The sequence below is a fragment of the Bactrocera latifrons genome, unplaced genomic scaffold (genome assembly GCF_001853355.1).
Source record: "Bactrocera latifrons isolate USDA-ARS-PBARC rearing strain unplaced genomic scaffold, ASM185335v1 scaffold_151, whole genome shotgun sequence".
Classification (NCBI taxonomy): domain Eukaryota; kingdom Metazoa; phylum Arthropoda; class Insecta; order Diptera; family Tephritidae; genus Bactrocera; species Bactrocera latifrons.
The window spans coordinates 4176-21510 of NW_017534975.1; the positions used below are offsets into that span (position 1 = coordinate 4176).

Here is a 17335-nt window from a genome sequence, read left to right on the forward strand (position 1 = left end):
CTAATACTTGAAACCCAAGCGACAGTAAAGCAAAGCATATAAAAGGGTTTTAAGCAAACAGATGAAAGAAGCGAAGGAGGTAAAAAAATTGTGTAAATAGAAAAAAAGTATTTATGAAAGGAAAAAAAGAAAACAGAATGATAACATCTTGGTAGCTCAGGCATGATTGCAGTCTGCTTCATCCAGCTTGAAGTGCTTCTTCGGTTATCTACTGTTAGCATCAGCAATCATCGCATTCAACGTTAATTTCTAAGGCACACAAATAAAATCTTTTAATGCTACGAATTTTATCTGTAATTTGTAATCTTATAACTGTAAAAGCACATATAAAAATTTTACAAATTGATATGTAACCTGGTGCTTCATATTTATTTACTCCTTCTTTGCTTTATTTATTTCTTGTGTTTGTTCTTTCAGATGCTTCCAACTACTTTGACACCCAAGGACCTAATTTTTCGCATGAGCCGCCATCTCGCATCGAATTCACCAATAACGCCGGCAGCATTGCCGATTGCATAGCGCATGGCAATCCACCGCCGAATGTCGAATGGCTGGACAAGGACAATAATCCCATCACCTCGATATCAAAGGTGAGATTTATTCTGTCTCAAACTTAGTTAGGATATATTTATTTTTAACTCTCATACCTTTTTTTGTTCTTTATATTATATATTTCGTCCAAATTTGCTGACTGTCTGAAATACGAATAATTATTCCAGCTTTGAGTTATTTTCTATGCAATTTTTTGTTATTATGGTATAAAGGCTCTTTACCAGAGCTTCCACTTCCACAAGACGAAGTGGAAACTTGTAGTTACTTTCTCCTCTATTGCTTTTGCCAATTTAAGATTGAAATATCTCTGGTAAGGTTAAAACGCTTCGTCGATATATGAGGATAAAGTTATCGGCTTTCTGTTGTTTATGAGTAGCACAAAGGACAAACATATTTGTAATATCCAATATTTGGGATCAACCCTACAGCTTCGTCCAATCTAACAATGGCTAACTTCTTAATTTAATTTTTTATTGTATTCAAGTATTATCAGCACTTTGAGCTAAAGAATTGTTTATGAAACGGACTGTTCACCGGTGTATAGTAAATAAAGCCGACCTGACTTAACTATTGATTATTGAAGACGGAATAGTAATTCTTTAGAAAAAATTGACGAAAAGCCAAACGCGCAATAGAGTTTCACGAGGCAACTAGACTTTAGAGTTCTCAGCTGTGGAATAAAAGATCTATTGTTTTACTATATAGTATACAGGTGTCAGGAAGATCCTTCGATTTGTTGCTGTGATTAGGTTAGGCAAATTTCAGAAATACACTATTCGTAAAGCGCTTAGTCTGAAAGTAGTAATAGCTTTAGTTATTTCAAATTATATTCTATGAATCTTGGTCGTCAACAGTCTCCTTAAAATAACTTAAAGATCGTGACTGCTGGGTTATTGACTATACAGACGATGTAGTACTTATGGTCAGAGGAAGGATATCGTAACTAATTTGAGAACCGGAAGTGTTCCCGCTTTTATCCAATAGCGATACTAACCTTGATCTCACGAGTCAATTCACATTGTAATAACACTATAAGGTGCGTTTCAAAGTAAAGACGACTTAAAAAAAAGAGGACAAATGTTTTTTTCGGCAAAACCAATTTATTTTATTCAAAATGGTCTCCTCCTGATTCAATACAGCTTTTTGCACGATAAAAAAGCATGTCGAACGAGTGTTTTAGCTCGTTGGCCTGTATGGACGCCAGCATGCCGACGCAAGTCTTTTGTATTGCCTCTACGTCTGCATAATTTCCTTTCCTTTGCCAAAACAGGTTAATACGTGGATTGTTTAATGGTTAAAATGTGATTTTTGGTCAAATAATCGGTCACAAGCGTCCATCGAATGTTCGATTCTGAGCAATTTTTTGGTCGTCAGTCAATTTGTGCGGAACAAACCCTGCACACACCTTTCTTAAGCCTAATTTTTCGGTCAAAATGATCGATGTTTTGGATGTGCTGCATTCCATTTCCATGAAATTCAATGATGGTTTCGGCTTATTTTTGATGAATTCACGCACAGTTTCGATGGCATTTCCAATTTTAAAACAAAATTTAATGTTGGCTTTTTGTGTGAAGCTCATTTTCTCACCAATAACACAAACACACTGACACTTACGACGCAATAACTTCGCTTTCAATCAATGAAATGTCATGAAATTCTCATTGGACAATCGTTAAAAACAGCAGATTCTAACGCAACAGTCGACATAGGGCGCTAGATTCAAAAAGTCATGATTACCTGTTAACTTCGCGGGACCTTGCTCAGCAAGGTCAATTTTCCTCGTTGAGGTGTTCTAGCTGGTAATTGTCCTTGCGGCGTTCAATCTGCTGGGTCTTACCTGACGCAATCTGGATAAGCTCTACGCAGTGAGGTAAAATCACCTCAACACTTCCTTCTTGATTGAATCGGGTTTGCGTGAACGAGTGCAAAATTACTAGGAAACTCACACTATCAAATATCTCAATGAGCTAATTAAAATTGAAATTTAAGGCTTGAAATGGAAATATGTTTTTATGGCTTCCCAAGCGGCTACATATAGTAGTTCAAGTGCGAACTTTGGTTTACCAACCGAACCTTATCTAACCTTAGTTTTATATGTATATATATATATATATATATGATTTAACTCCCTCATAAGTATTTTAGCGATCTCAAGCATTTTTGAGAAAAAAAGCAAATCTACAACAAAAGCGATTACGGTTATAGTTTCAAAGCAATCTTAATATATCTTGCAAACAAAATCGGTATTCGTCAATTGAATTTGTAAGAAACGTAATATTGAAATAAGTAAAGATGTATGCGTGAAGACAGTGGAAGGAAGGATTTAATTATAATATAATATTCGCTTATAAATATTTAATTATTGTTTATAACTCAAAGTCTGCGCACCCTATAATGCAAGAAAAATTATCACAAAATTCAGCAACTTCCAACAAAACATTTCCTGGCTAGCGCAAGCACTAACACTCAAGCGGAAACACGAGCCGCAGCTCGAACAATGCCTGATACTTATGATACCCGTACAAAAAGCGAAACAACTGCGACCAACATAAAAATTGAAATATAAAGCAGTAACAACAAAATGACAATAAAAGCAACAATAACTTACGGTTGACATGAAGAAAGCACTAGGAGTTGAGGCGCGCGGAAAGAGTCAGCTTCGAACAAATTCAATCAATAACCTCTTCAACTAAACTTCAGCCATTGGCGGCTAGCCTGAGTTATTTAGACATGGCGCCGAATATGCAGACTGTCGGCGGTTGGAATCGAGCGAGTGTCGTTAAATATAACAGTGAGACATTCTGGCGCACTCGGCAAGAAGAAAAATACTGCTAAAAAGCTTGTTGTTGGTCAGGAAGATTAACGGGCGGTCAGACAATGTAGCAGCTTCGCATTTTATTTCGCACAACAACTACACTAGGAACGTTGAGTACAATGCCACAACAAGCACCAAACGAAGTCAATGCTCCACTATTGCTACTACTGTATTGCGCACAACAATGTGGCACTGGCAATGCCCTCAGCAGTGGAGGGTCCTGGGTTTGTCGGCTATGCGGGAGTCCTTGAAACTACGCCCTAAAAGTGGGTATGTGTGTGTACGCAAATTTTAATCTTATGGTGGTTTTTGTTCTCTTACTGGCACCCATCGTAACCCTTTGATGTACTTATCTCTAAGCCTGCCATGGCGGATGGATTTCCAAATATCCGTACTTTCGGTGGCAATAGCCGGTTATTTGTCGCAAATTTTTACAAGTCAAGTAAAAATAACTGATTTGAAGGTCCGTAACAACGCGCTCTCCACCGCTTTCAAAAACTTACGTTATTACACGCCCACTTTCAAATTTTAGGTTTAAATGTTCCAATATCCATTACACAAAATTACTTTTTCAATAGTTTTACATTTCTCCCTCTATTCTCTGCTAATGTATCTACCTTTCTCTTGCAGGTCCGTCATATGCTCGCTAACGGTTCACTCTATTTCCCCCCATTCGAGGCGGAAGAGTTCCGTCAAGATGTCCATTGGTCCGTGTATCATTGTGTGGCCAGCAATGCTGTGGGTACAATTGTTTCTCGTGATGTCGTGATCAAAGCAGGTAAGTACGGCGATAAATTGGAATTAGAGATGTGAGTATCACAATTACTCACTTTGTTTACTTATGCGCAACGATTCGCAGAAATTTATCAATTGAATGCGTCACAAGTGCATTGTATCCTAAGAGATGAGAATCGAAACCATTTAGTTTTCTCAAGTTATTTGCCTCATTTTCTTAGAGAGTGTCACGTTTACTTAGCTAATTACACTAATCATTGTCAGAAGAACGAATTATTGAGGAAGGATCCCAAAGACCGTCTCTTGTTGAAAGCAATTTGAGTCAGTTGCATATTTAATGCAAAGGATAATATCGACTCCATAAAATTCGACAAAAATTACCAAAATTCCATATCCGCTGCAATGAAACTATAGGGATATTATATTCAGAAACTAGAGTTGATGTGAAGCTCAAAAAGAAGACCCCTCCGTAACTTCTTCTTGAACTTTGATCCTACCCTTAAGAAGTTTACTCCACTTTTTTCCGTACATTCTACTCAGTCCGCATATCTCTCTTAGAGATTGTTGGCAAAGAATAAATCACCAGAAGTAGGCTCCGCGTCCAATCTTTTTGAAGCTTTTTTAAAGTCAATAGAGGCTAAAAAGGTTCTCCCACTTCTACCAGCCCACAAGTCGGTCGTAGAGTTATGTACGCAGAGAAGAAGTCTTCAGAAGTAGATCCCTTGTTAACTCTTCCAAGAGCTAGTTTAAAGTTCAAATTTAAAAGCTACTAAACAAAAGAGGTTTAGTAGGGATACTGTCCCCTTTTTATCGATGAGTCTAAATTGGACTACTAATTGAGAACGGGGATATATTCCATGAGTCTTGGTAATTATTTTTCTATCCGTCTACTAAACTCAATTACCATTTATCAAGCGTATGAACCAGGCAGTATGAACCAGGCAGAAGTTTATGAAGTTGTACCGAATAACTATGGGAGGAAACTGAAAGCCACCAAATTCACAGATAGTCGGGTGGCATTATTAGCCTTGTAGTCGGTAAAGATTAATTCCAACATAGGAAACATATGTGGAAAGGTCAAGGGCAGGTAAACTCCACTTGTCCATATCTTGAGTCACCGTTGACAGGAGAATGTTCGACAACAAAAAAGCGGACAAATCAGAAACATATCTAGACAAGTCTAAGCAGAGGTAATACCAAGCTTGGTACAATTATTATTCCTTGAATGATCAATAAGTAGTTCAATACTCAATTTAGAGCAACTAAATGTTAGATGACGAAACATTTATGGTCAAAATATGATAGGACTAAGGACATACTAATGTACAAACATACATTTACCATACTAGGGCCAGTTGGAGAACATGGGTTAAAAATGGGAATATTCCGCAGAAACGGTTCTACATTAAGAGTACCCAGCTATATCAAAAACCTAACCCAACACAGGTTTCTTGGAATCCATAAGTCTGCGTAGAAATTGAGGCATGCATCGATTTTATCAGAATTTTTAACTTAAATTTTAAGTTCGCTAAAACACAAAAAAAGTTAAAGTTAAGTTAAAATTGAGCGTACGCATCTAAATGTTTTTCTTTTAACACCGTGAGTACAACATTTTTTTTTTTTTTGTATAGTAGGAGGAGCATCGAAAACCGAAGCGCGGAACTTTAATTCGCTACACCTAAACTACTCCCAATTCAGGACTCTCCCACGGAACCACCAGCTCGGTATTACTTCGTGGAAGGGACAAGACATTTAAGTTTCCTCTATTGCGCGGACTGACGGACGACTAGTCAGTTGAAAAGATCTCAGTTTTGTCATTATGAACGCTGACGCTTCGCTGTCAGCTTTCCATTTATCAGTCGACTGATAGATGAGTGTCGTTAAGTTATCGACCATAAAACTACCACCAAGTGTGGTTTTTAGCCGTTCCCTTGAATTCGAAAATCGAGGGCAATAAAATAATATATTTTGGAATCTGAAAAGGTAGCTTCTAAAGCATTCATGTCCACTAAGCATTTGGGTCAGATGACAATCTAAGTCTCCATGTCGTCTGTCCAATCCACGAGTGGATTTCCCGTATAAGTTGATGGGTCCAGCACCCTTTGGATGAGGAATTCCACTGCTCCTGCCATATTTTAGTTCTCTTGTTTCTCTCCTCTGTCCTTGCCGATACTGTTTTAGGCCTTGATAATTGATATAAACGCTCGAGTTCATCTCCATGGATGTCAATGGGTGGCATGCTGGCTAATATTTCAGCAGCGTATATAACTACTTTTTGTGTGTAGATATGTACTATATGTATATACAACGCTCTTGGCTGTAGCTGTTCGGCCATTAACTATGCACGAGGATTTCAGGTCAAAGTTTTTGTTTAATTAAAAAGAAAACATTTTTCCAAAATTTATGTGTGCGCTATAAAAATACTTTCACACAGCCACGACAACATGCTCATTTATTTACATATATGTATGTATGTATGCGTCAATTATGCTTTTGTGAAACCTTTGCATGCCAAACGCTGAGAAATGTGTAAATGAAGTGAATATAAAATTTTACGGCCATCATGAAAGGGTTTCTGGTGTTTATTGGGAAATTTACACTTTCTTGCCGCATCTTTATTGAATGAAATTCGCCAAGGACTTCACTTAAGGTGGTGCTGTGCGAAGTAATTTGAAAGCTACGAATATTTGAAAGAAGTAGATACGTGTGGACGTTTGTAAGAAAAGCTTTGAAGTTGGCTGAGAGGCCTCTTTGAAATTGTAGGAATATATAAATATCTTCTTGCAGAGTAACTTTAAATTAAATACACACTGGTCTAATCATATATGTATTTGTTTATATATATCCTTAAGATTTGTTGTACAAAATTATAACACCTTAAAAATGTTGAAAGTAAAGAAATGAAGCAATCCATTCGCTGGCACTGTACTATCTATATTTTTTCGTAAAAATACTAGGACGCATATCATCATCAGATGCTCTTGTTGTTCTACTGCAATATAGCTAGCCAATGAATATAAGTTTAGTATGGACATACATCCTATCGTTACGCCACTTCAGTCACCCTTTGTGTGCAGACAGATTTTGAGTAAATATATTTTTATCGGGCCAATTTTTCCGCATAGAATTGGTTCTAGGCATCTAATTTCCATTCTTTGGTATTTTGATTTACTCCACCCTTCAAAGTGGTTTTCGATATTAATTGTAGAGCATCGACATATATAAGAAACCCAGGTGTGCAACAGTATGACTATTGTAGCAACTTTTGCAAAACTGTGTTAAGGCTGAGCGGAAAAGAACGCCACAAACAGGTTAAATGTGTAAAGTAATACTCTCGTCGACCTTTTTCAAACAACAAATGAACACATTAAAGTTGCATAGAAACAAACGCGAACCTACTTGTATATAAAGCAGCTACGTAAATACATAAGCAATGCTACACTGCCAATATTTAGGCGAGAAAAGCACACAAACATAAACTCACACTGCAGCGGACAAGAAACTTAGCATATATTCAGGCGCTTTAGAATGCTACATTTTAACCTATTTTAAATGGCTCAAGTGCTCGTTTTTATTGTTTTTATTATTTTTTGTATGCCTCATCTTGCAATGCCTGCCTCGCTATTTTTTTTTTTTTTTTTTTTTTTTTTTTTTTTTTTTTTTTTTTTTTTTTTTTTTTTTTTTTTTTTTTTTTTTTGTTGATTACTCGTATTGACTATTTTACATTTTATATACGAACCCACCGCTCTCCTTCCTTCCCTCGCTGCCATTTATTTTGCTTTATTTTCTACGGTTTCGTTAGCGAACTTGGAACATCATAATTGTTTGGCTTAATGTTTCTTTGAAGCTGCCTAATTCCCAGAAATATATTGCCAACAACAATATGGCACGCTCCACATAAAAACAACAACTGTAAAAGCTACCGTCCAACCTCAAACCGCTTAATTTATTTTTTTAGCGCCCTTTTTAAGTTTGAAACTTTTTCCCTTCCTTTTTTAAAGAATTTTTTTATTATTCACATTAACGCTTGCAGAAATATTCAATAAAGCTGCAATATTACATATCTACCCATCTGCTGTATATACGAAATGGTTAGGGGTGGTGCTTTTTGGCATGGCACATTTGGTGAACGCCAATTGTCAAAGTCATTTGTAAGGAGGAGTTATAAAAAATAGCTAATGGACATGAAAGCGACCAATTTTAGATGAAATGTAAAATCACAGGGCTTGCTTGACCAATTTCCAACAAATTTTGGTGTGTGTGGTTACTTAAACATTCCCACAAGATACTTTGAAAATATGTTAAATCGGATGACAGCCACGCTTCATTCCGCTACAACAAACTTTTAAATTCCACTTGATTCTTGCATTTTCAATATATTAAACAACTTAGAAATCTATGAAGTAACCACAATAAAACTTTGCACAAATGATGCCTTTACGATATTACATCAATTTGTCAAAATCGAACTATAACTTCTGCCAATATATGTAATATAAAATGTTGAATACATATTCGATATTAATATTAAAATCATTGATATTCTCTTCGTGCATCCTCTTGCCTCAAATCGATGTAATCAGACCGATACTTTCTCTTGTTTGATATAAAGTTTTGCCAACGGAGTTGGTGTAGTGGATGAAGTATGGATATAATTAAATAGAATTAAACGATTCCTTGACACCAAACAACTTTTTTAGGGGTATATAGAGGACCGTGTTGTTCATAAATATAAAGCATTAAATACATACCATTAATAACCAATAAGTGTAGTATTAGTCGTTCATCTACAAAAGATAGTCTTACCCTAATATACTTATATACTCATGGATGGCTTGCTGGTTTATTAGCTCATTTTGGCTGTTTTTGTTTATCTCGACCAGTGTTGAAAACTTTCGCCATTTTTTCGTGTGCATAATTAAAAAGAATTTAGCAACTTTGACACTGCGTATCTAAAATCTTAATGAGGGTTTTATTGTGCATTTTAAAGTTAGAACGGCAAATTAGGTAGATTCGGGTTTACTTAAAAGCGACCTTTTATCTGAAACCGCGGCGTGCATTCATTTAAGTAGCTTAACATTCATAATATAAAATAAAATATACGTACATATACTTGATATGATTTTTTTTTTTTTGGAAATACTTGTATATTAAGTTTTCGGAAAGTCAAAATTTTAGTATTTTTAAGCAAAGACTATATGCTTTTATAAAAACACTGTAGTTTCTCACTGTACGTCCGTGCTATATCCGATTATTCTGGTAGAGCGCTACAATATCTAAGATCTGCACCCGTAATTTTTCAGAGCTGGAAATCAATTTATAGAATTATATTTATCAGCTGAAAGAAGCATTGCTATATATCGTCAGTACTTTGACGGTTGAAAAAATTGCGAGATGTGTTTAAAAAATAACGGAAATTTTAAAGCCTTAAGTTGCGCGGGCCTGGAGAGTCAATCAAATAAAGCTATCCGATATAAAAATACAGCTCTACATATAAAATCAAGATGACAAGACGAGTTGAAGCTCGAGCGACTCTCTGTACATATATCCGTCCATGAAGCAAGCTTGGGTAATATCTTAATGAAACTTGGTAAATATTTTCCCTGGCATTACGATAAGTTTGGTATTGCAAATGTGCATCTATTTCTATATTTAAATTATTGAGGTTGGGTTAAACTGTTGTGTGATATTTTAGAGGAATTAAATGAGCAAGATTTCTAAAAAATTCTCGGACTTTGAAAGGTCAAGTGCAGGAGTACTAAATTTTCGATTACAGCCAGACTTTGCAATTCCTTATTTGTTTTTATAATGTTGATATAAATTGTGACTTAAAAGTACCTGAAAGTTGTAAATATAACGCAAAGTGCTTAATAACTCATCAATATATTTTGTTTTTCACCTTAAAAATAATGCCTACCAGATGGTACACACTTTCGCGAACTATTTTTCTTTCACTTTCTTAATATTCTCATCAGCTGAAGATGACGAAGGTCGTCCAGAACGGTCGACGTCTTTGAAACTTTCGTACCACTCGTAGGCTTGCGTTTATGAAATCAGTGTAAACCTTTCCTAACATTTATATTTTCTAAGATGAAATTTTATTAGAAATACACAATTTGAGACAACATTCTTCGTTCAATTATTTATTCAGGAATTGAAAATTCGCGACCCGCCACTGAGGTGTACCGACTTAAGCAGCTGCTGTGAACAAATAGGTTGGCAGATAGTAAAAATTGATTACTAAAGCGATCTTTATATTTTACTGAGACACGAAATATCGTTTTTAAATTAATACTACTGAAATACATAAAATCACAAAATTTAGGTGCAGCAACATCGTGATGTATGCAATCAAATAAACAACTCTACACACATTTACTATAAACGGTAATCAGATACTGATATTGCTAGAAATTTCACATACTCACGCTTACTTTTCAAAATACATTCACATACGTTCCCACCCATTTATACACGCACATGCGAATACGCGACATGCAATTTGTATGCTTAAAAACTGGCAGAGGGAACGCCATGGGCTGATAATGGTAAATGTCAAACCGAAAATTGAGCCAGTGTAGGTAGGAAAAATAGAAAAAGTATGCCCGGAGAAAGGCGAATTGCGTCAACGTGAAGCCTAACAACTCACACAAGCACACACTGGGAAGCTTTCATGCAACACTTCAATCAGTCGGTGAGTGAAAAGGAAAATTGCAAAGCTGACAGCTTCGAAATTTCTCATACAATCTATACACACATAGTATGTAAGTGACATACTATTGTTTGCTGTAATACCTTTTGCTGTTGTTGTGTGGCAAATATAGTTCTCTCCGTATTTTTTGAATAACGCAACTCCAGTTGCAGTATCTTTGCGAATGGTTTTACTGTCCAGCGGGCTCAAATGCAGAAACACACTCATACATCCTACATTCATTTGAATACAAACTTGTCGAGTGGTATTTGGTTCTTCTCATAGCAAGCAGTCTAGTGGTTAGCTGAGCCCCCAATTTCAGCCAGATAGAACTACCAGGGCTATATTATAATTTGGTTTGGCAAAATTTCCTGCTAGAAATATTTATTAATGCAAATTCGGTTTTGTGTATTGTGGATATTGTGGCTGTGTTTGTTTGCGTTTGTAAAGAGCTACATATGTTTGATATTAGAAAAAAAGGAAGAAGGAGTATATTTGAAAGTTCTTCAACGAATCATCAATTTTTCCCTTGTCCATACGGACAAAAAGCCAGGAAAGACATCTTTCACAAGTTTTTCTTGAAAAAAATTATTCACCAGCAAATTAATTTGCCATATAGGGGAAATAATATTCTTCTTCCATTGGCCAATTCAGAATTTCACCCACCTTAAATGCGTGTTCAACTGTTTCGAAGCAATATTGTAAAATGTGGCGCATTTGCTCTTTTTTGGAGTCTATCTTTGACGTAAGATACAGAGACTGATGTACAGATTACCAAAGTGATTTGTTAGAAAATAAGTGTTTTATTTTTACTAAACCTTATATACAGTTATTGAACGCTCTCTTCTTCCAGTCAAAGATAGTAAGTTTCCTGGGATAATCGTTAAAACCCAGAGCAACAAACGGGAGCTTAGAATATGCTTATATATTTTCTTTAGTTACTCAAATAATATTCTGGAACAATTTTATCTGAAGAGGAGTTTAGAAAGAAGCAATAAAGAGAGCCTCTGAACGTATGAGATAATATAATTTTAATTTTCCAGATTAATGCGCTACTGGCTATCAAAACAATGGCAAATTTGGAACTATTCCTTTATGCGAGCTCGCGATCTCTATCTTGTGCCTTCGAAGATTTTTGATAAGCCAATATGAAAATCTAACTGGGCTTATTGTTAAAAAGGGAAACTAGTATCTCCTAGTTGCGCTATATTTGCTCTGAATATGCCAATTTATTGCAACTAGATCACAACTGTGAAGGGATATTATATTAATGTTTACCATAGGATAGAAAGAATTGGTTGTCCTTAGTGTTCTTGACACGTAAAATATATTTTTTTATAGTCCAAAGAAGATTAAAAATTCTTGGTCAATACAATCACTAGATTTTCTAAAAAAAAATTCACTGTAGATAGTCTAAAAACGTATGTGAATGAAAGGGATTGTTTTTGAGCGACTGAGACTTATTTTTATTGGAATAGAAAATTTTAAATTCGATACAACTAGTACTCTGATTTCAAGTTCCACTCTGTTTTAAGCATTAGCCTCGTTTGCAGCAAGTTTAGTTACTTAAATAATTAGTTTGTCTCTCTTCTAGTATTTTGTGTTGTGTCAAAGTTTCGCTCCGTGCTTCGATTAGTATAGATCAAATCCATCTTTAGCCCATTGGCACACAGTTCTAGGAGTAATAAATGGACTCCCGGATAGTAGTTGATCTAAGTTATTCAATCCTCTTGGGTTAGCAATGTTCAAAAAGAATGAAGCCACCAAGTATTTTTGTAAAAGCTGGTGGTAATTAATTCCGTTAACATGTCCATCAACCAAGACCAACTTCCCAACACCATGATAGGAAAAGCATTGACTATCCCTCTACCTACGATACATCTGACACCTTATTATTGAAGTGTTCAAAATTGGAAGACATTATTATTCCATCTGAACCGAAGAGTTGAGTTCTTGATTAACCTAAAAATATGACTTTCCTCCAATTCTCTTTGAACCGGGCTTTAGGCAGTTTAGTCCATTTGTTTTTGACGATTTTTTCTTATCAATAGTGGCCTTTTGGCAGGTTGACGGGGGGTTTGGTCGGAGTGAAGAAACCGTTAAACATTTCGCGTTCTGATTTCGATTTCATATAGTTTTTGAATTTCGTTTCTGTTGTCACCAGCTGTTTTGAATCGGAATCGGAAACATTTATACTCACTACATCTAAGTGTTCCGTTTTTGAACGCTACTATATATAGGGTAAGCAAAATCACAAAGCATTATCATTTTGCTGTTTTACTCTGGGGTCCATAATTTGCTTAAAAATTAGTTTCTAGAACTAATAATTCTAAAAAAAATCAAACGATATTTAGGTATCAGTCGCTCAAGCTTTTTGCTGTTTTGGATGCACAACATTATGACCATAACCGAAAATGTCCTGTTAGATACCACAATATACCCTTAGTCTACTTGCTTGTTTCTTAATTCTTTGTGCGCTTTACATTCTCAGTACTTTGCTTTTGGGTTGACAAAAATAAGTAAACAGCAACAATAATGCAACACCGCTGTGTTTTAGTGGAATGCATCGATCGTGTTAGTCGAAGACTGTCGAACGAAAAGAGAACATTCGCTGCTTCTAGATACTATTTTACCAAACTCTGCAGCAAAAACTGTGGAATTGTGTAGAGAGAATTTTGTGGAGGATAGCTACGTCGAACAGAGCACCCCGAGCACTCCGCTTGGGGTGTTATTGCCTGAATAAAGGTTTTACTCTGCTGATGTTCTGCACCAGCGCCCATAAACACTCACGAGGGCGGTCCGTTAAGTACGCACACAGTATACACTTTGAAAATTGGCAATTTATTTTTCAAAATATGTCTCTTATAGCTCGATACGTTTGACACAACGCCGTTGACATACTACCTTTTTAAATATATAAAAAAATGGCCTGCCCTTCCCTTGTCGGTTTATGTATTATACATGATGGCATCTATTATAGGACATTCTCACATTCTTTAGCGACGATTTGCCAGAAAAGGACAATCTTTTCAAAATCCATAGCCACCATATATTCTAAATGCGGTCAAAACCAAACAGCGAGTCCGATTAATCTGAATCGATACTAAAGTTCTCTTGAGGTATTGGGCTATCCAATTTGGTATTTTCAATTCTAGTATCGAAACATTTTTTCACGCTTATCCGCTTGCTTGCTGGAAACAGGCCCGATAAATTTGAACTGATGTGATGGCGGCAGCGTTGATGGTAGTCAAGTGTGCAGGAGTTGACAGTAGGCGTTGTCGGTGCGTCCTTCTCACTGCTTTTCATTCACATTGCGTTACGGATTTTCGTTTTTTTTAGATTTTTAGTTGTTGTTATGTGTACAGCATGCGGTTTTTATTGCTGCACTGCTGCAGTTGACGAACCAAAAATTCAAATTACCAGCGAGAAATGTGAGTTTGCCTCAAATGCCGTTGGTTCGTTCGGTTGGCCGCCTCGAAACGTGCAAGGATGCAATTAGGTGCTGCGCTGTTTGTGTTTATGTATCTTCACATATACACACACATATTGTATATATATACACTTGCAATTACGTGGGAGTTGTTTTGTTTGCGTAGGGCTGACGTTGCCTCTTATGGGAAGACTACCGTTGTTGCAGTGCTTGTTTGTTATTTCTGACTATAGTCCGAATACGGCAGCAGACTACTGCCAAAATTGATGCTGCAGCATTACCGCAGAGTTGTTTAAAGCTGCATATATATACAGATCTTTAATCATATAAAAGAAGACTAACAATAAGGAAGTTGGTGTAGAATTCACGTTATGGTCATTCAGAGATAGATTTTCCGTCTGGTATCTCATAGAAAGGTTGAACTAGTTTTCACGGACATCGTTTAATAATAATCCTATTCAAAACTAAGTTCTGCGCTCTGATTTAGTAAAGTATTTTAATTGTACCATCTCTGTGCAACAACACTTCTGGTGTTTAATTTCAGCAGCATACGCACCACAACAAACATTAGCATGATTATAGTATGAGAATGCAAGTACTTGTAATCTTACAGTTTGGCATTTGGCATTGGCGCAATTTTCACAAAATGTTGCAGAACTGCCACAGTTAGAATTTTGTTCATATCCTTGCTGAAATACAACCATTTCGTAGAAAAAAAGAAGAAAAATAAAAACATAATAAAGGAAAAGTAGTAAGAGCACTTACATATGTGGCATTTAGTATTTTGTGTGATGAAACCGCAGGAGGAACAATTTACCAGAGCTGCAGTAGTGGTTGTTAACTGTGAATCCTTGCGTCCGCCGTCGAGTTGAAGGTTCATTTCAAGCATTCTAAAACGGGTTAAATGGGTTAGACATTAGTAATTTCGGCTCACATTGTAATATTTACTTACTCAAACAGTTGCACTTTGTAGATCAGTGTTAGTTGCACATAAGCACAGATATGTGAGTGTGTGCAAAAAATGTTAACAGGGTTCAAAATGTTAAGCAGAATAGTCTTTAAGAAATATGTATTACCGCATGGCGTTTGAAAACTGATTCGTTTTAAAACACGAATTTAGATTGAGAGAGGGTCTCTTTGGACAATTTGAGAATACGTTCAAGTAAAATATTTCTGGTAAATAGCCTCTTTCACCGATTCTAGACCACTACACAAATTCATATTTTGCAGATTTAAGAAATAAGAGTCATCTCAGAACAATACCGGGTATATTATATACCATTTAGTGGATATCGTGGTGACATAATAATTATTATGTATCAGCGATCGTTTTTTCTATATATATCTTCACGAAGAACATTATCTACTATATATTATAAGAAGCATTTCTCGTTTGACTAACAAATTAAAGTCATTAAAATTTCTCATTGAAAAAGCAAGAACTCACTGACTTAAGGTTGACGCGAAGTTTTCAACAACCAAAGCAAACGTAAGAAATTCTACAGCGCGAACCTTTTCGAGATTTCCTGCATTTTTAAAGAATAAACACCAAAACTTGAAATCTAATGGGAAATATCTATTACAATTTGAAAGAACATTCTCCGGTGTTTATACCTTTTAAATGTTGGCCGCGTCTACGTCTCAGATATGGTCAATCCGTTCAGTCTAATTTTCGTTGACTCGTTCGAGCATTTGACTGGTGACTGATTAATGACACCGGTGATGTTTTGCTCTAAAACCGGGATGAAAGTGGGATTGTACTCGTAGACTTCAGAATTTACATATCCCCACAGGAAAAAAACTGACGGTGTGATATCACAAGATCTTGGCGGCCAATCGACCAGCCCAAAATGTGAAATTATCTGCTCACCGAATTATTCTCTTAATAAATCCATTAATTTAGTGGTGACGTCTTGTTGAAACTAAAGGTCACCGAGATCACGAGCTTCAATTTCAGTCATCAATAACGGTCACCATTGACAGTTACGTTATAGACCGCTGATTCCACCGGCTCACAAACTACATCAAACCGTTGTTGTTTCTATATGAAGTGGCAGCTACTGAAACTAGTCAAGTTATTCTTCGTCCTAAATGTGGCAATTTTACATTCTTTATTGAGCCAGAAATGGGCGTAATTTAGCTGGAAAAAGTCGGGTCTTCTCGGAACTTTTCAAGAGCCCATATAGCGATGCTATATCGATTGGGAAGGTCAAGCAGCTTCCGTTTTTGCACAGGCTGTATTTATATATCTACTTTAAGAAGTCGACGTAAAATGCGCCAAGTCATTACTTCCTGCGAACGGCGCCGAATCGACTCTCAACCACGACTGCGATATTTTATTTACTGCGTGCTGGACGTGGTCTATTCGGTCTAATATTATCTGATATTGAATGCTGGGTCTCAAAATGGATGATGATGTTGCGAATAGTAAGATTGGTCATAAATTGAACAAAGTGTGCGAAAAGAATTCTTTATAAACGTGATTTTTTGTAAACGTTGTTCAGGCGAAAATTTTTTCATGATAAAATGCCAAACAATACTAAACAGAAATAATGTAACAATTCTATACTACCTACGCGTGGTGTGTCAACAAAAGGCTATTGAAAAAAGTACCCCTATTAGATCACCCGTTATTACATATATATTATATATAATATTATACTCTAACCGTTTTTGGGAAATCGATCTGCAATTTTGCCCATGTCCTTTTCCCCCTAAAAATTGTTCATTTGACTAAACCGCCGATATCGTCTGGCCGTTCTATAGAAATATATTACATTTATCAAGATATCTTCACGAAATTGTCAAAAAGCCGGGGAGTTCTTGTACAGCTTATATTGTAACTCATTTTATCTTCGATTGCAAATGTACACCTAATCAATATTGCAAAAATCCAAAAAAGTGATGTCAATATGTGCTTATAAAGGTTGAAGTGAAATGTGTATCAAGAGACCAATAATATTCCAAGTTCAATGCCATTTCAAGCAACATTTGTCAACTTATTCGGATTTTCTCTTCTTCTTGATTGGCGTAGTCACCGCTTACGCGATTATAGCCGAGTTAACAACAGCGCGCCAGTCGTTTCTTCTTTTCGCTACGTGGCGCCAATTAG

The 17335-nt window shown here is 36.2% G+C and overlaps 1 protein-coding gene across 1 annotated transcript in view; it reads left to right on the forward strand.

The window, feature by feature from the left end:
- Positions 1 to 417: 417 nt before the first annotated feature.
- Positions 418 to 17335, forward strand: part of LOC108965955 (Down syndrome cell adhesion molecule-like protein Dscam2) — a gene marked incomplete at its 5' end in the record, with an annotated part of 86620 nt that continues 69702 nt past the window's right edge. The window contains 2 exon segments of the mRNA XM_018928641.1: positions 418 to 590; positions 3998 to 4145. Of these exon segments, the coding sequence (XP_018784186.1) occupies positions 418 to 590; positions 3998 to 4145 (321 nt within the window).